Source organism: Anser anser, assembly GCF_964211835.1.
Source record: "Anser anser genome assembly, chromosome: 6".
Classification (NCBI taxonomy): Eukaryota; Metazoa; Chordata; class Aves; order Anseriformes; family Anatidae; genus Anser; species Anser anser.
Window position 1 is genome coordinate 20,150,011 of NC_139726.1, and position 20,015 is coordinate 20,170,025.

Genomic DNA, 20,015 nt, shown 5'->3' on the forward strand with positions numbered 1-20,015 from the left:
CCAGGTGTCTTGCATATCTGTCTTACTCTGCAGAACATTTTCAGACTGGAGTATGTTGAACTATTAGCTGTTTGCACTTGGAAGAATATACATCAAACATCTGATAAAAGCCTTTGAAGGAAAGCAATTGAAGTGGAAGTTGGACACAACTAGTTTTCTTTATCTTGGACAAAGTACTATGGTAAGACAAATTGCATAGGATTACTTCTGCTATTATTTTTGAGTAAAGCACGAGCATTTCTACCAGTACCATTCAATATTTTTGCATCCGAACACTGAGACCTTACATGACAACCAGCTCTACTTCCCAATATACAACAATTTAGAGAAAAAAAAATCAAGGAAAAAAAGAGAAAATTGAATCCAATTGAAAATTGGCAGGCATAGGCACACTTTAGGTGCAGTAATAAGTGCATGCCCTTCAAGCTTTTCACTTTTATAGATAAGAGTACAATTTAATATTTTAATTCTATGCAGATAGTTATTTTTAGGTCTGTAAAGCTAGCATGAAAATGGTCTAAGCTATGAAGAAGTACTACCTTCTAGTTTATTCTATAATTTTCTGTGCATTGTAAAGGGGTGACACCATTTCTTATGAATTCTAGTGAAAGGTATCAAATTAACCTTAATCACAGTGTTCTAAGTACTTCCTACTATGTAAGTTCAAAGCCTTACAGTCTGAAACCTAAGTATTTTGGACAGATCAAGACAGTGATCCTCAAACGCAGAAATAAACTGAGCTTGGTTTAATACCTGCCCAATCACACAACATGCAGTCTTTGTGAAATGCTACCAAAAGATAACCCCTCCACCAGAATACCATCAAACACTCTGGGAAATGAAAAGTAGCTCATAAAAGAAAAGTGTTTAGCAATTCAGTTTTTCTGCTCTGTGCATCTGGTGTGGTTCTGAATGCACGACCTATATATAGCATCTCTGGATGAAATAACCAAAGGGCAGAACAATGACAAACTCACTGAGTCACCCAAGCAGAATCCTGCTTCATACTCCCACCCAGGCAGCAAGTTGATAGATACACTGGCCAAGGATGAGCACTACCTTTCACCAATTATACCCTCAGTTTCAAGCAACCTCAAATCAATAATGAAATTAAATTTGAGTATCGTTCAAGACAGAAACCTTGCCTACTCCCAGTCTGCTATCAGTTACCATGCTGTTTCAATCCCTATTCAAAGCCATGAAGCTGCCAGCTGCTACGTCGGACCACATGAGCCTCTCTTGCCACAACATGGAAAAGGTTTAAGCTCATATTCCAATTCTGATTATTTCTGAAGAAGTCAGCATCTGACATAAAAAGGGAGAGACAACAAAATTAAAAATTAAAAAATAAAATAAAATTTAAAAATTCATCACGGCATGCCAGGCACGCGAGGGAAACATTTCCCAGCACAGTGAGAGAACATGCTGAGGGTGCTGCTGAGACACTGACCTTTGTGAGGAGGGAGATTAGGGGCAGGAGGCATTACATGTCTCTTATCTTTCTTCCCCAGTGACAGCCAGTCACTGCAAGGAGTACATTGTACTTACGATAGGGGGTTGTTAAAGGTGCCATATTTCTGTTGGGATTTTTTAAATTTTGTTTTATGAGTTCTATTGTATTTTGTTCACACTTGTCAGTCCAGATGTAAGCCTAGAGCAGTATGGGCTTTCATACAGAAAAAGCTATAGCGGTGCTACAGCAGATGAGGGGAACTCAGAGGCTGGGGGGAGAGGCTGGGAATAAATGTACATTAATGTGGTACTTTAACAAGTAGTGGTTGTAGGTTGCCTAATTTCCTCATTTTATATATATATATATTTGGTGGTGGTGGTGGTGGTTGGTTTAAACTTGCAGGGCTATTTCTTGTCTCCACAAAGCCAATATTCCTGTTTTGTACACATAATTTTTCAGAAAGATATTTGAACCTTATACCTACACATGCTCCTTGACCCAAAAGGTTGAGTTAGTATTACACTTGTCACTAATGGAAAAGTGACTCAGAATAAAAGTATTGATTAAAAATAGCTTGATACCATTGTGATTAAACATAATTTAGGAGTCCTACCTAAAGGCAAGTAATTTGTGCCATATGCTTGGTCATGCCTGTTGGAAAAATTGTGATTTTTTTTTTATATTTAGATATGTTTAGGTTTTGCACACAGACTAGGAAAAGAGATGAGGGAAAAAGCTTTGTAAATCTGAAAGAACATAAACCAACTAGCATTATATATTTAGAGCAATGTAGTCCCTAAGTTACTTGAATGCACACTTGCCAACCCTTCTGGTGACAATTATTTCTTCATTTACTTCAGAGCTATGTCAATATTAGGTTTCAATTTTACTGCATAAATATGCAATTTAAAATAACAAAATATCCATGAAAGTCTTTGTAAACGCTATTAGAGAAAAGGCCTTTCTTTTCATTCCACATGTAGTATCAAGATATTAATGTGAAAGTTCTGTCTATTTAAAAAGCCCACCTCGAGCTCTGTATTATAGTTTCATCACATAGCCCGTTCATTGTATCTTTACCTACACATCTGTGCAAAAGTAGCTCATGCAAATCAGGTGGATGATTCCAAGGATCAAACTTTGCCCATCGCATGCCAGGAGTATTTTCAATCAGGGTGCTAAGAACCAGCCATTATATATATATTTTATTAAAGCACAAACTTCACAGAAATTCAAGGTTACGCATACATATCAGAGTGTTCAAAGAGTTGAACAATCACATAAGAGGCGTCCACATGCAAGAGATTGAATGTTTAGGTTACTCAATCTGCCTTTATTTTACAGCATTTTCTACTCTTTTGCTCTTGTCTAAATACATACAGGTTAGGAATTTTGGTACTCTAAAATCTGCCCTAACACACCACATGGCCATTTGCTCCACTGACAAAGAATGCGGAAAGTTTTTGACAAAGACTATTTAAGCAGACTTAGCAAATATGGTAAAAGCGTAGTGAGGTTACGTAATAGCTAGGCAAAACTGTCTACTTCCACGCAACAGGATGGATCAAAATGCAAACTAACAGTCTGTTCTAACCTCCTTAAACAAGAAGTCCATGGAAAGTATCATTCATACAAATTTCAACGGATTTCAGTTTGGGCCACATTCTTCCTGGAATTTTATAGCATTTTAAAGTCCACTGTAAGATGTTTATTTAATTAAAATGATGTTCAAAAGGGTAATAAAAGCATTTAAATGGTCTTTATGACACCACTCTTAAGATACCAAAGTGTTCTTATTGCTATCATTAGAAGCACAACTGTTTACTTACTTTGAATTAAAAAAATGAAAAACATTCTCTCCTATTCTCAATGTATGGCTAAGATTTCCTCTGATACTTGCAAAATAGTAAACATGCACTATAATTTTCATAGACTAAGGTGATATTTTTTAATAACATGCAAGGAATAAAATGGCTTCTTTAGAATTGTGCTTTTCCATCTGTAAATATTTTTCTCAATGGCCTGAATAGCATACTGTGAAGAATTATGAATGCCAATATAAGAGGTGCCTTGGATGTTTATACAAATATCCATTCTGAAACTGATAAACATGCAGTTTTATGGACATCACTATTATGTAATTGAACTGGCGGATTTTGCAGAAGCACCTCAGAAAAACTGATAAATAGAAAGCTCTGTTAGATACTGGATAAGTTCCAGGTTAAAGGCTGCCTTATAATTCTCATAAATATGAGCCTATTTTTAATCACAGCACTCAAAAGCAAATACTCATTTAATCCTGCTAACAACAGGAAAACTCTGGTAAAAGGTATGGAAATATACTTTTACTCCCCACAGAAAACTCCTCACCCCACAGCATCTCAAACCTCACGATCATATGACAATAATCTGAAATAATAACTATACTATTAAAAAAGAACTGTGAATTTTTGTCATGTGACTATTGTATATATGTGACAACTTTACATACATAGAAGAGGGGAAAGAAAAGACAGCTCATATCAGGCAAACTTGCATGAACTATGCATAAAGTAGAATTTAACAAGCAGATATGTCTGCAACCAGAACTACAATCAAAGAATTATAGAATCATAGAATAAATACCCCGATTTGGAAGGGACCCATAAGGATCATCAACTCCAACTCCAAGTACAGAGTCATTACATGCTTAAACATAAGCAGTACTAAGGCTTAACCTAAAGCAAACGCATCTTTCACTTCACTTCAAGTTGTAGAAAAAGAAGAGGTGAAGAACATCTGTTGGGATCACTGAACCAGAAAAATTGTCCTCTGCAACATCCCAGTCTTAGTGTAACTCAAGAATTCGTTGCATGATTAAACCAAGATTTTAAAAGACCACTGATGTTAATAAAAAGCAAAACTGAGGTTCTAATTTTTAGATGCCTAGAACACCATTTAATCATGGTGTTCTACAATTAGGCTGCTCTGAAGTTTTTCCTATTATTCACTAAGAAATTAGGCTATTCAAAAGTCAGACTTGAATTTCTAATCTCCTTCAATTAATGGTTGCGTGTAGCTGGGAGCAGCTCAGCATAAAATAGAGCCTCTGTAGAGCTAGGCTGGAAACTATTGATTATTTTGGGGAAATTGAAAATATTGTCCCAAATAAAAGTCAAACTAGAATATTTCTACCAACCTAAAAAAAGTCAAAATTCAAGTTATTCAAAATTTTTAGTTTGAGGAATTATTCTTTTCATGCTGAGGAATGAATTTTAAACAACAAGAAAAAGCTCATTTTCTACTGAAAAACTCTTATTTTGAACCTGGAAACCATGTATCAAGACTTTTAAATCAAAAACAGTTCATTCTAATAAAAATATGTGTTACATATACAAATAAAATGGAAATTCTTAATTAAAGGTTTATCTGGAAAAAATGTAGATATATATTTCAGTTTAAAATATTTTCAGTGAGATACAAATGATCAAATTTGTGGTTGCTACCCTTTCCTTTCTGAATAAAAGGAAGGAAAGATAGTATTGCATGGCAACAGGTTGATGATATATATATGTGATATATACCCATTATTAAAATACACTTGTATATCCCTAGTCTTAATGAATACAAAATACTCATAAACAGTCTGGTGTTTTCCATGCTCGACTATTTCTGCACTGATTCAGCACCCCCCAGATTTGTCACCTCTGTTGTTTTTTATAGGACAAGTGATGGATGGGATCCTCAAAATCTTAGGAAAACTGTCACTAACAGAGAGCTAGCATTCGTAAGTTCTTGTTATTTTATACTCTCAGTCAGGTATATAACTGCTGATTCTTTGATTGTAATGAAATCACCAAACAACATATCTTTTTGCAGATGATCAGAAAATTACCCATTCTTATTAAGAGATTTGCCACATATACAGACTTCGTATTTAGTAATGCTTAGCCTAAAAATAATCAACAAAATATTAAGCCATGACTAAAAGTCACTGTAGAATGTCAGAGAACCCTTTTAACAGCAAAAGCACAGTCTGCCATACGTACCTGAAATCCCAGGCAGGGTTGAGAAAACATAACACAAGAGTATATTTTTCACCTTCCTGTGCAGGTGCCAGGACGTTTAAAACCATCACTCATAACAGTAAATCAAAACCTCTTGGTATTGCTTGTTGAAACTGGCTTTCAAGACAGAGAGGGAAAAAAAAGACCTTTTAAAATAAGTTTAAGGGAACATATAAATTGTCTGAACACCGCCACGGACAATCAGTTTTAATAGCATATGTCCAACAGCCTAGTATGGTTACATGCTGTTCTGGGAACTTGCCAAAGTATGAGACCCATCCACAAATTATGGAGGGGAGGTGGGGAGAAATCAAGGGAAGATCTGTAATAAGCCTGAACTTATACACTTCTTTATCTATTCTAAAACCTTTCATTCATCATCCATCATCATAAAATCAGTGTTCTTGACACAGCATGGATTAACTCTTCACTTTAATAGAGAAATATTTTTTTTTAAAGCCTGAAATTCTCTATCTATTGACAAACTGTACAGTAATGCATTCAAGATACATCCTACCATGTAACTTCCAGCAGAGCATCTAGTATTAATTAATGACATAAACATCACCAACCCATGGCATGACACAAGGCTGCCTAAGTTTTGCAGATAGAGAACAGCTAAACAGTGAAGGCCATAGACCAAATCAGCAAGAAATCCTCCAGCACAATTAACAGACGTTAAAAATACTCCCGTTTTAACTTCTGGGAAATGTTTCATGGGAGGAGAGTATTTATTTAAGCAGCATCTACCCCCCTTTTTCCAAATAATTTAAACAAACCTCACTTCTGACAGACACTAGCAACTCCTGTTGCCAAGGGCTCATTTTACCATTTAACACAGTTTTGGTGAGACCAGCTTGAGGAGTACCTAACTGGACTCTTTATAAATATAGCTGCATCTGCCCTGAGAAAGCACAGCAAGAGTCTCTGCTAATGAGCAAGGTTCTGTTGCAGCCATTAAGAGAAAGCTTTCAATAGCTAATAACAGGCCATGATGGCATTTCAAACGCTGAGCCCAGAACCCAAGAATTCAGCATGTAGTTGGCAGACAGCTCAGAGAGCATTGCTCAGCTTTAATGGCCTATGAAAATAAGGAACTCACAAGTTGCTCTCTTCTCTTCCTACTCCCAACAACCCCATTGCTCCTGAGACTACTTCTCTCTCTCTCTCTTTCTGGTGTATATGTGATTCAGTATAGCAAGGATCAGATGAATGTCTTAAGTTGGAAGGGCTCAAACTTTGAAAACATGAAAGATTTGCAGCCTTCCTTCTGTGCACTGTCTCTTATTTTCCCAGCTTGCCACAGGCTCCCAACCACCCCTGTGAAGCACCAAATTCAGCGCATGTGCCTGAAGGTGATGGCAATTTGGGGTGCCACACTGCCTAGCAATGAATGGTGATGTTCTTCATTTGTAGCTGTCTCCACACCTTTACAGAACCTACCTGTTAGCCCGAGTTAGGATTGCAGCTAAAGCTAAGACTGAAGAAGTCATCATGCTTCATATAAAAGCAAAATTTATCAAGGAAATTTAACATATATTTATGAAGTAGTCCATGACACAAAAACAAACTTGCCTTTCACAGGAGCTAAATATTTAGGACTCTTTCTTGGCTTTCTTTCTGGACTTCTGATCTTTCTTGTCTTTGCAATTTATGTCTATACAGCAACACTATTAGCAAAAAGAGCATTAGAAATTTTAAACTTATATTTTCTTATATACAACACTTCTAATATTCTAACCTGTGCTGTTTTTCACTACTGCTGAACACTTTAATTGATTTTATGCATCTGTTTCATATCTTCCAGTAGTCAGTGGCTATGGTCATCTAAACAATGCATTCTGAATATCTGCAGCAGTAGGAAAGGCACTGCTGGCATGTGTTGTTAGGCAAAAAACATACAGGAATACTGAAGCATCACTTCAAAATATCTTCTTATATTTCTGGACAGATGTGAAAGAGCTTACTTTCATATTAGTCCATGTAAGCCTAAATAATCTCCTAACAATCTGGGATCTAAAATACATTCTTTGTGCATCATTGCTTATTCATTTGACAACAAATTTGATAATGTTTTGGTTTGCTATGGATGACTGAAATTTTGAAGAAACTGTGTAAACCAGCAAGCTCACAAAAAATTTACAACTTATGGTGAGTATTCTGTCTGACAGTGGATATCAGCTCAGTGGATGTGAGTGGCAAAATGCCTGTTGATCTTAATAAGTTACACAAACAATGGGTGTTTTGCATCTCCAACGCTTACTGAGTACTGGACATTGTCATTTCGTGGTACTCATAGAATCACAGAATCATTGAGGTTGGAAAAGACCTCTAAGATCATCAAGTCCAACTGTTAACCTAGCACTGCCAAGCCTGCCACTAAACTATGTCCCTAAGCACCACATTTACACATCTCTTAAATACCTCCAGGGCTAGTGACTGGCTTGTTCCAATGCTTCACGGCCCTTTCAGTGAAGACATTTTTCCTAATATCCAACCTAAACCTCCCCTGGTGCAACTTGAGGTCATTTTATTCTGTGTACTTCCAGATGTAAAAGCCCCATGAAATAAAACGTGTGTATGTTAGTTTTCAGAAATGATGTAAAACAAGTCCAGCTACTCAAATCTACATTAATTCAGCTCTGTTTTTATGTAGCAGACAGTTCAATGGGACTGACCTCAGTCAGCCTGATGTCTCCCCTCAAGCCAAAGGTTCATTTGTAACTGTCCAATATCACATCCTTTAGATGTCAAGCAGACTAAGAAGAGAGCAAGCCTTTCCTGCAGGACAGAAAAGTGGTAAAACATCTCAATAAATGAAAGAAATTACTGTGAACTTCCAGGGAATAGCAGTTCAAACTACTCATGCTGGGATTTATAGAAATTACTTTGAGAGGTTAAAGACTTTTCAAAGCTGATATGGTCTGGTAGAAGGATGCACACTTTACACAGAGCTTGGAGTTTAGCCCTACAGTTACAATGGAACTGGAACTAGTTAGAATTTCCCAATTAATATTACAAACCATCATTGTTCTGTAAAATATTAAAAAAAAAAAAAAAATCAGATTATCTTCTATAAACAACCTTGAAAAGCAAATTCTTCTAGTAAAATCATAGCTATCTCTAAACTACCTTTTCAGCTCTTATTTTCCCTGCCTAGCATAAATAATTCTAAATTTGAAATACCTAGCTGAATGCAAGAATATTTCCTTTCCATTATTACTGCCCAGTGTTAAAGCTGAATATAAAGCATTTCATTACTTTTACACTCACTTCAGGTTTCAAAAGCCAGTGCATTTAAAATAAACATTTGCTGAAAGCTTTATTCCATGTTTCACTTGTAAAAGTCTATTATGATAACATACATAAGATCTAGAGGTTCAGTACAAAGATGGGCATATCTTTTATATCCACAGCAGGGAGATTGCTATTTCCTCACCTGTCAGGAAGATTTATTCAATTAAGAAAAAAAGAGAGAGAGAGAGGGGATATAAATTTTAAAATGCACTGATTTTTTCCTGCATCTCAAGAAATAGCAAAGATCTTAGGAAATTAAGAAAATGGACTCCAACATAGGTATTACAACATTAGAAAGTCTGAAATAACTAACTGAACCTCTGGAAAAAAATTTTTTTTTTTTGCATATTTCAAAGATTTTTATAATTTGACTGGTTAAAAACAGAAAGTCTGTTCTCTGTGTCCCCTATGGTTTTATGCTTCCTCGCCAATATCTTTTCATTTGTCTTCCTCTTAAGTAGGAGTTTAGAAAAATTTTCTGCACAGACATGTATCCATGTAGCTTATATACAAAGACAACCTGTTTTTTTTTTAACAGAAGAAATTATTTAGAGGGAATTTTGAAATCTGTAGTTGCAGTTTAGGCAGGAGGTTTTTGAAAGCATGAAGTACCAGAGATAAAGAAGCAAAGGAAAGACAGGGTTAAAAAAGAACCAGGTCATTCTCTATATTATGCCTTTTTCGGAAGCCGTAGTGAATACTGCAAGTACTACCCGCAACAGAAAAGGGGCCATCTATAAGGTCGAGACTGTTCAGTGTGCAAATTGTGGTATTCAGTTCCCACCTGACACTCACTTTCTCAATCTCTTCCCTTGAGTAGAAGTATATTTTCCTAAATTATAACAGTATGAGTTAAAGTGGTGCAAAAACTTACCACTAAATCTGAAACTTTCACTGCAAAGTTTTGGCTTTTTAATTGGTTTGTTTTAGGCAGGAAAGTAACAGGAGAGAAAGAAACGGAGCTTGCTCTCTGCTAGCTTTATAGAACGAGCAGTACTGTGGTGACTAGTACTGACGCTATGAATAACTCCAGGAAGCTCCTGTTCACTGAAAAATGTTGCCATAATACTGGAAAATAGCAAACAGTGTCAGGAGAGGTCATAATAACCACATGCTCTATAATGAAGTTTTGTTTCATGCTATAAAAACAAGGAATCTAGCAAAGCAGAACTCAAAAATGACTACGACCACTAATGCTCTCTTTCATGTTTGCATCTTCTGAATTGGTGTTTTTTTGTTTTTTTTTTTTTAAAAAAACAAATTCTTTTCCTCCAGAATAATAGCCTTTAGCAGCATCTGGAAGAATGACATTGCAGTGAAATCCATAACAAAGACTGTGAGCAGATGTCATGACAAGATGAGAACAGCATCTTGCAATGAAGGAAAGTGACCACACAGTGATAGGTTGTGAGGAGGAAGCAAGCACTGCTAAGATCAAAGAACAATGAAACCATACAATTATGCTATTTCCTCATCCAAATTTCTCAACAGTTTCATTCAAAGTCCCCTTTTATAAGCTGATAATTAGGAACACTTAATTACATGACTGTGAGATCAAGGCAACAATGACAAAAAGAAATCACAAGGCCAGGCTTAGTTGGCATAGAGGCTGCTTAACATGGAATATGTTTACTTGCTCCTTTAGACAGACTTCTTTTCATAATACCTCGAACGAATATGGTTTTAAAATCTCTGTAGTCACATTTAGAAAGGTATTTAATCACATTTAACGTCTTCTGCTCAAAGTAATAAGAACAGCTATTCAGTAGGGTTCACGATGCATACTGGGTTTTTGTGTCCCATCTGGTTGATGTCAGTATTTTTGGTGTCCAGGTCAACTTAACAGACCGACACATAAGTACATACAAAGGCACACTCCCTACACTATTTGAAAGACTAGCATCTATCCTCAATTTTCCCCTCTCTTTACACATATGTGTATCACATAATATACGTCTCATGTTTCTACTAAGATGGATAGATGAGTGAATCCATGATACTCCCTCAGCTCTGTTTCTTCATGGTCATCCAAAAACAGGTCTCTAGTCTCCACAACTAACAGCACAGTCCTCTTTTTCCATTCTCATGCGTTATTACACGCAGACAGTGGACAAACGTGTTTAGATTCTGACCTGCCCAGCTTGGCTATGATCCTAAGGAGTCATAAACACTTTCTAGGGAGTCACCAAAAGGAAATCGGAATGGTGCATTATTCCATAAAGTGAGAAAAATCATAAAACTGTACATATTTAGTCAAGTTAAAGAAATTAATACATTTCCCCAAACTCCTTTTGTAAAATCCCAATTATCCAAATAAATGAACTGTGAAATAAACCTCTCTCTAAATTACTCCATAGCCTTCAAGTTTTTTCCCCTAACAACATTCTTCTTACAGGATCACATCTCTCTTCTCAAGCAATCTTTAAGTTTCATAGGTTTATTTCTCAAGGAACTTATCATGAAGAACGTACTATTTGCCCTTTATTTGGCTTAATTCTGGGAGACAGATCACAGTAATGTCCAAAGCATTGGTGCACTGCCACAAACTGGTTACCATTGCAAAATACAGCAGTCTCATACTGCAAACATCTGCATAAGAAAAGGCTCTTCCTACTGCGTATTCTTTATACAGATTGAATTTTCTACTCTGTGCCTTTTTTTACTGTGTATCTACTGAGTCAGAGTATCCCCAAACCTATCAGAAATTATGAAACTGCAGTGTTCATAATATCATACATCACTAGAGGCCTTGGTATGTATTTTTCAGTGTGGAAAACAACAGAAAGTGAAAGAACAAGCACCACTTCTGTACTGCATTTCTCATGAGCCATTTCTTTATAACACCATATACTGTTATTCCAGATACATATTTAATTACTCACAATAAATCTTTCTGTAATTTACATGTAAGAGAACCCCACTATGCTAGAATTCATAACATAAATAGCAGCATTTTACTTTTGTACCACAGACATAAATCATCTTGCTAATTGGATTCTCACATTTGGACATCAGCCTTTAATCTCATGCTTCATTGACCAGCAAACAGTTGCATTTGTTTCTCGGCTTCCTAATTGTAATATACCTCTCTGGTAGTATGATAGTCAATCAAACCCACCTGATTCTTAAGATTTTCTGATATGAAGTGGCAGCTGAGGAAATCAAAGGTATCCCAGCTGTGAATTATCTTTCCCTCACTGCGTCCTTTAGATGAGGTTTGTAGGAAAAGTAGGAAGTTAATGACCATTGTGTCCCATTGTTGGTCCATATTATACCTGAGCGAATGATGTAAAATAAAATATTAGCTTCCTTGAATATCCGCATTTCAGATATTTACCTAATGAAATATTTATGCAGAAGCCTCAGTAATTTCTGAAATAAATAGAAGAGTTTTGGTTTTAAAAGATAGGGTAAAATTGTACAAGTAAAGCCATCTGTAGGTCTACCCATAAATCAGTACACTGCAGTGATTTCAGTACAGTTCCAGATCAAAAACATCCCAGCAGATTCATTTTTGAGCTGTTGTCAAGACTCGTTGCTGTCAAGACCCACTGTAAAGTGGACCCTCGGAAAAAAAAATATATATATATACACTTATATATATATAGTCATCTGTAATAACCGATATTGCAGGGTCTGGGTTATAAACACCTTTTTTTTTTGCCTTTAACCTCTAATTTAGTTAAAGATTCCTAACTTTAAAAAAAAAAAAAAGTAATTGGACTTCTGCAACTGTTAAATATATTATTATTGGTAACATATTATGAAGTTGTTCGAGTTTGTTAGGGTTGTTTCAGAGACCCAGCTGCTAAATCACACAATAAATAAATTACAGAAGCAGAAAATAATACAAAGAAATCCTCTCCTAAAAAGAAGGAAAATAACAGAAGGGTGAGAGAGCAGTAGAATCACACTTGTACTCAACAGAGAATTTTTCATCTTCTCCACAATGTATTCAGAACTCTGTATAATTCAGAAGGCTTACAGTAACTCATTTTTTTTCAGTCAACATTTTCTTTATTATATCTTCAGTATTTCTTAAATTTTAATACTAGTTAGGAAATGACTGAGTAAATGCCCAGTCCACTGTGTTAAGTTTATTGCCATTTTTCTTTTTAATTTCTCAAAGTACCACCAGTGTTTTGTTTTAGATTTTAAAATCACCTACTTGACTTGCTCCGAACACTTTAGCATTTCTTTAGAATATTCAGGTATTTGAGTTTTGTTAGCATAAATAGAAGACAAATTTGAAAATAATGTATGAGTATTCACAGAAACAGAATAGTAAATTCATACACACAAAACTGTTTTAGAAACATTTGCAACCTTATCCAATTAAAGCACTATGATTTTACTTATATGACCAAGCGCAGCTAAGTAGCACAGCTTAATTTTTGAAAATTTGCAGTTCTTGAGATAAAAGCTCAAAAGACATTTTATTAAATAAACATGAAAACTGTTAAGAAATCACAATCTAATTATTGATGATGCACAGAAAGAGACTACACTAATCATATAAATTATTCATTCCACAAGCTGTAGGCACAACTAAGATGATATATATTGATGAATTCCCCATTTAGTTACTTTTTAGGCAAACTATAATGTCAATTTTCATTATTTATAAGTAATTCCATTTAATGCTACAATTCATGCCTCTTAAAGCATTACAAGCACAGTCACCACTACTAAAAATGTGTATTTGCTAAAAGTTATCACTCAGAAATTAAAAATGGGAAAAAAATAGTAATTTAGCAAATATATTGCTAAATTTCATCTTTTACATGGTATCCATCTTATTTATACAAGGGACATAGAATGAAGAGGTGCCCCACCTTAGCTGTAAAATCCCTCTACCGAAAGTCTTAAGACTGTGCATGAATAGGTTTACTTTTGATCTAAAAATGTTCATTTGCTTCATGTATATCCATCCGTCTGCAGGATCACAAATGAAACAGACAGAGATCCATTTCAAACAACAGGACACAGCAATACTAACATTTCAACAAGTTGAAGGGTTGTCATAGGCATCTGGAGGCCCTGGACAAGTGCATACCATGTGCACTTATGTATTAAGTCCAACATATCATTATTACACGTGAGACAACAACAGTCTTTCAACACCTCTCAAGCAAATCTCCTTGCATGCAGCCATGTGTAGGGTGGCATACCTCATGTGCTCTCCCTCCATCTGACATGCCCAGAAACAGATTTGCTGTTCTGGGGGGTGAAAATAAATTCATATAAATTCACGGTTTGAAAATGTTGCACTATGCCTTCTATATAATGTGAGTTTTCATTGCCTTTAAATGGCACTGTAGTCTATTATCTCACCTGCTCTCAAGTAGTAGCGTTGTATGGAACCTGTCTTCAGCACTGGGCATTATACCAGACAGCTGAGCAGGTTGTGGGGAAGACAGCAGCATAACCTAACATGCATTTATGGTTAACTCATGATGACAGATTTCCATTCAGAGAAGATGTTTGGATCTAGGAATGCAATTTGAAAATGTAAAACTTCCAACTTCCACTGTGACTACAGGGGCTCAACTTCAATAGGGCAACAAAAACTTTTCATCACCTGAAATCTTGCCATGTGTAAATCCTACAGGATTTATAGAATTAAATTCCTAGTGGCTTTCTAGTCTCACTGCTGTATAATTCTTTACTTTTGAGCTTCTTTTTCACTTTCTTTCAACCACAAAAGCTTCCTCAAAACCATGCAAATCTATCCTGAAATGCGGATTAATTCTCTCATATTTAATGAAAGTCTACTTAAATTATTTTTCAGCTTTATTATCACCAAATATTGTGAAGTCTTCCAACGAATAGAACATGTCTATTCTGTTCAAGCAAATCCACTTGAAAGTTAACATTTTAAGGGCTTATTTAGAATATAACTAATACACATATAGAACATCCAGACTTCGTTCCACAGAAGCAAACGAAACAGGAACCATTGAGATATTCCCTGTTGTATTGCAAATCAGAACCGTACTTCAGTTCCTTCATTGTACTTTGCATAATATTATCCATGAGACCTTCCCTGTTTACTTTTCATGATTAGACAGTCAGGCTTTACTCAAATCTGGGATCAATTTGTCTCACAGGACATCAGTTTCTCTGGCTGAGGAAAGGGCTGAATAACTCAAAGGACCCCAACTCTCATTCTCATTCTTAAACTTGCATCACAAATCTGGAAACAATTTCACACATGAATACCTTTATAAACCTCTATAATTTGATTAAACCTGCCTAGATGGGACTAGCTCTGCTGGTGACCAAGCAAAGTCACAACAGCCCCAGCACCTCAAGCCACCAGAGCACCTCAACCCCTAAAATGGCCGCCACCCCTCAAGGCGCACCTTCCTCCTCCCCGGACACGGGGCTCCCACAGACACCCCAACGGCCGATTGCTGCGCTCTGATTGGCCAGCGGGCCGGCGGGCCGGCACACAGCTCCCACCGGCTTGGGTGGCAAGGCCTCAGCCTCGGCGGGTCCCCGTGTGGGGGCAGAGGCCACCCTGAGGAGCCTTGCTGGAGGGGGGGCAGCACTGCCTGAGGTCAAGGCAATGCCACCGAGACAAAAATATCTCTTTGTTCCCCCCACCACCACCACCTTTTTTTTTTTCAATCTTTGCATGCATGCTGTGCTATCAGCCTTTTCAGATCATCCCTAAATTTAGTTCCAGATTTACTTTTTTTGACAGCAATGCCATTCTTATTTTGCATTTTGTCAGCAGAGAAGCACAGCATTAAACTATTTTAAGTTAATGGCACATCCCAGTTCAGGTTTTATTTCCAGCTCTATCGGAGAGATCTTAAATTCTAACCAATCTGCTTTGATCGGATTTCATTTTAAATTCAGAAACATATTCCTATTTGGGCTTATAAACATCTTCCACATTTTTCTGCCTACAGGGTCCATATTTAGAGCCTTAAATACTTGATAGCATCCTATTAAAACAAACAAACAAAATCTATAATCATTTAGAGAACAGTTCAAGAAAAAAAAACATCCTCACAGTCCTGAACTGCTAAAACCTCTGCACAGCTATGCAACTTCTCTCTGTCTCTCAAAAATTGATTTTCAGGGCTTTGGCATGCGCCTTTGCAGTGCTTAAGACAAATGGATTATATTATTGAATCCAGCCCTCAGCAAGCTCATTTTGAAATAAATCAAAACCAGAACTATTCTTTCCTGCAGGCCCACTAAAAACCTGGAGAGTAAGAGAATTAACACCTTCACAAAAATAAAGCATAAATTTTCTGTGATGAGAGCAACATATGAAACACTATTAGTTTGTAACACTTAAATGGAAAACGCAGATAACAGAAAAACACAAATAACCTGAAGGTACATATATAGTCATAGCCAATTAGGCAAAATTCATTGGAAAATTATTGTGCAAAGTTGTCATTTAAAATGTAGCTGTCAAGTGCTTCAGTTTTATTTTGACCAAAGTCTGGAAAATAAGGTCAAGATTGGTTTCTGGAGATTTGTTCTGAGAAAACTGTTGTAATAATCTCATGCTATCCTAAAAAAGAGAATTTTCTGCTTGCTCAACAAAAAAAATAATTTCAAAGTTCAAGGTAAACTGTAACATTCAAACACAACTAATCGTATTTATATATGCTTATACAGTTCTCTCTATATGCACATTCATAAACATTCACACACAAATGTGTTACACAGTTAGCCATAGGTTCAGTGAATCATGTCGCTTTCCCACCCACATGTGAGTAACTAACAGGCACAGGCTAATAATCCTTTACTCTCTCTCACACCTGCACAGTTTACAAGCTGGGATGGTTATGGCTAGTTCTCCCATCCCTTGCCTTACTAATTTACTACTGTGCAAAGCAGCTATCGTTTAGATGAAAGCTGAGGCTGCTGACACCTTGGGAACTGACATCACTGAGGTTTCCCTCCAGCTATACCGCTGTTTGGTGGGCACTGACTTTCTACTCTATGTCTTGAACTCATTAAAGCCATTTGCTCTAATTTGTTCCAGATGTCTGTGGTTCTCCCAAGAGGTCATAAATGGGGAGTATAACTCACCATTCACACAGCTCCCCTGCCAGTGTCCTGTGACCAATACTACCTGTTTACCAGCAACTGCAAGAGGCAGCTGCATCGATTTCTGCCTGCCAGGAGAATCCTACTGGGGGCTTGAATCTGAGCACTTGTACAAAATCATAAAAACATTAGTACGGGGAGGAGGGACATAAAGGCCATACTTGGTATTACAGGCATGGTAACATTACAGGCATTTTTCCTTATAGCATCAGCAGCACTCTGGCTTGCTCTTAGTGTGTCAAGAATATATTATTCAGCTACATTTGCAGATGCAGCTGAGAGAATGTAAGAGGTTTCCCTGAAAATTGCAACTTTAAGACATGATTTCCTGCATTTCTAATGTTTAGAAGGATGAGGCTGTTTTTATTGTTGCTTCGCATGTTCTTGCAAATTCACACACTTTTCAAGTAATGATGGCCAACATATAGTCCAGGAGCCTGATGTGACCTGAGTCTGCCAGGTGGGTGGAGGTGTCAGCTAAGAAAGCCAGCCAGAGAAACACAGAACTTGGTTGCATCAAGGAGGTTTCACAGGTAAATGTAGTGGTCTGGCCTATCTACTTGGCTGAGAATGAAGGTGGCCCTTAGCACGCAAAGGTTGGCCTTCCACAGCTTCAGCTATTCACACTTGACTCTAACCTTCATTTTAACTTGCATCTCTTAAACTCCTGAGTTGTTTTAGCAGTGTTAGATCAGATTTCCTGTCTCTTTTGTGAATGTCGTACTGTTTTCATCTAAGCAGGTGTCCCTGAGCTCCTCTTGACCCAATCAATTATAGAACTTGTTTTTCTTGTGGCCAAGCTCCATTTTCCTTTTGATCCGTTTAACCAGACTACATTTGCTCTCTGTGAGGTGAGAAGCAGAGAAGTAGCTGGGGGCATTTAGTAGCTCTATGAGTCTCTGGAAGAAAGGAAGTTGCCAGAATAAAAGTGTATTTAGCATGCATTCAGAAAGGCCCATACAGCTTCTGTGTACAGTAGAAAGTGATCAGAGCCAAGGGGTTCTGTGTTCCACTTTTTGTGTATGCAAAACTTGGGGCAATGCAATGCACCTACTCACTGACAGGTCCATCAGTGTGATGAGCCATAGTTGTTCATGGAGGGGTAACTCAGTGTAGATTCTCTGTCCAAAGTTTTTCTATGCATAATATCCACTTCTGCAGAAATATACTGATACCTAAAACCAGATTATTGTGGGTTTTTTTACTACATAAAGCTGAACAGATGGAGATAATCATGCCTTCCTATTCAGAATCAATATTTATACCAGTGACTTTCCACACAACATCAATCCATCTTCCTCTCAGTTTGTTTTACCCTAATTTATGTCTTAGACCAAATCCTCTGAGTTTCTGAGATCTGCACAAAATCATCATCTCACCACGTCTTCCACTTGCTATACCCCACATGTGCCCCAGAGCATTGCCTGTCCCTTAGAGGCTGCACAGCTCCATACTACTGCCAAGCACCACTTCTTAGAGACTGGATGCTTCACTTTATCATAAAGATGTTTGTCCACTGTCCTGGTGAGGGATGCAGCACTTGCCCAATTAAATTAAAAATTCAGTGATAGTTTGGGATCCAGCTGTGGCCCAGGGCAGACAGGTCCAGTGAGGCTAAGAAACTAGTCCATTCTTCTGAGTGCCTGATAAACCACAACTGCTGCTGGCACTCTGTACTTTAAAAAAAATAAAAAATAAAATAATAAAAAAAAATAAATTCCTCAGAAGCTGGGCTTTAAAACTTACATGTAGGTTATTTATAACACTCAGATAAGGTGTTAAAATCAGAGGAAATATTATTTATAACACTCAGATAAGGTGTTAAAATCTGAGGAAATAGTCTTCCATTTTTTTCTGTGAGGTCATACTGTATTACCATAGAATGAACATTAAAAAAAAAATAAAAAAAAATCCTATGTGTTCATCTAAGGCAGCTAGCTTGTATGTTACATACTAACTTGTGTAAATAAGAATCATCTTCATTCAGAGTTAAGGTAGTGATGGTGATGATGATAATGTCATTGTTCTGGTATTTTACTATGAAATGTTAGTTTTGCTTAAAAAAAAAAAAGTATTACAAAAGTAATTTTCCTCTTCACCTTTTTTTTTTTTAATTCTCTGGTAAAAATGAGTCCCACACACTTTACTTTGTTCATTTGACAAAAAAAAAAAATGCTTTCCTCTTGTATGAAAAGTAGTATCAGATCTCAAGTTCTGTAATGAGCTGTAATGAGGTGGTGAAGATGCAATGAAGAAACAGGCCCAAAATTTCAACGCTAGTAGTTGCAATTTTCTGTAAAACTCCTGAGAGCTCAAAGTTTCTTATTTCAGGTCAATGCATAAATTATAATTTAATTTTATTGTGACTTTCACTGTGTTCCCAGAAGCAATCAGAGCTATAATTTGCCATTTTAGTCTAAATGGAAAGAGTACATTTTGCTCTCAGTTAACCATGTAACCTCATTGACTTCAGTGAAACAAGGCAGCATGAGAACAAGTCTAACTGCAGTTATGGCATGTATATAGAACATTATATTCACTATTTATGATACAATGACAACATTTTGAAGTGAGAGGTCAAGGCTGATCCTATTGTATTAGAGCATAAAGATAAATTTGTTCAAAGGAGCAGTAAAAGTACATTGCTTATAACTGCGTTCTGCTTTACTGTGTCTCATTTGTAAACATTTCCATTTGGTACTGCAAACTATCAAGTTAATGAAAAATAATAATAAACTACCATACTGCTGTGCTTTAGGTTAGAGGATGGTTACGGCATGTCGTGGTTCCACTGTTTAATTTAAATCAAGTGATGTAAAGGGAAATTTAAGGGCCTTTTTTGGAAACATTTCTTATGGAGAGAGAACATACAGAGCCATGCTATATAACCTACCCACAAAGCAGTGTTTCAAAGCAAATGCTAGGACACTAAATAATGACTGAAAATAAAGCTTGCTCCAGCTCCAGTGAAAGGATAAAACTGCTTCAGGCTCTGCAGGGAATCTTTAGAGCTTGAATTTTCACATCCTCACTCCCCTTCCCGTCCCACTGCTTCGGCAGCCCTGGGAGTGAGAATCACGTTCAAAGGCAATTACCCCCTCTGTCCGTTTGCAGTAGCAAATAAAGATCATTTTAAAACT

General features: G+C 36.8%; 2 protein-coding genes across 41 annotated transcripts in view; one reads left to right on the plus strand and one right to left on the minus strand.

The window, feature by feature from the left end:
• The window catches only part of B3GALT1 (beta-1,3-galactosyltransferase 1), a 206,147-nt gene that overhangs the window by 156,637 nt on the left and 29,495 nt on the right, over positions 1 to 20,015 (plus strand). For 18 of the 39 annotated variants that reach the window (XR_014586221.1, XR_014586222.1, XR_014586229.1 and 15 more), the window contains one exon: positions 5,156 to 5,219. The exons of 10 other annotated variants lie outside the window; for them this stretch is intronic. The gene's annotated coding sequence lies outside the window, so the exon portion shown is untranslated. Of the gene's footprint in view, positions 1 to 4; positions 182 to 5,155; positions 5,220 to 6,795; positions 11,921 to 20,015 lie in introns of those variants that run through there. 11 more of the 39 variants (XR_014586232.1, XR_014586238.1, XR_014586244.1 and 8 more) reach the window with 5 other exon arrangements.
• The window catches only part of LOC310901875 (uncharacterized protein), a gene marked incomplete at its 5' end in the record, with an annotated part of 188,503 nt that overhangs the window by 154,864 nt on the left and 13,624 nt on the right, over positions 1 to 20,015 (minus strand). Inside the window, one exon of one of the 2 annotated variants that reach the window (XM_083842445.1) lies at positions 11,915 to 12,071. The exons of the other annotated variant lie outside the window; for it this stretch is intronic. Coding sequence (XP_083698571.1) covers positions 11,915 to 12,071 — 157 coding nt within the window. The remainder of the gene's footprint in view (positions 1 to 11,914; positions 12,072 to 20,015) is intronic. 2 annotated transcript variants of the gene reach the window in all.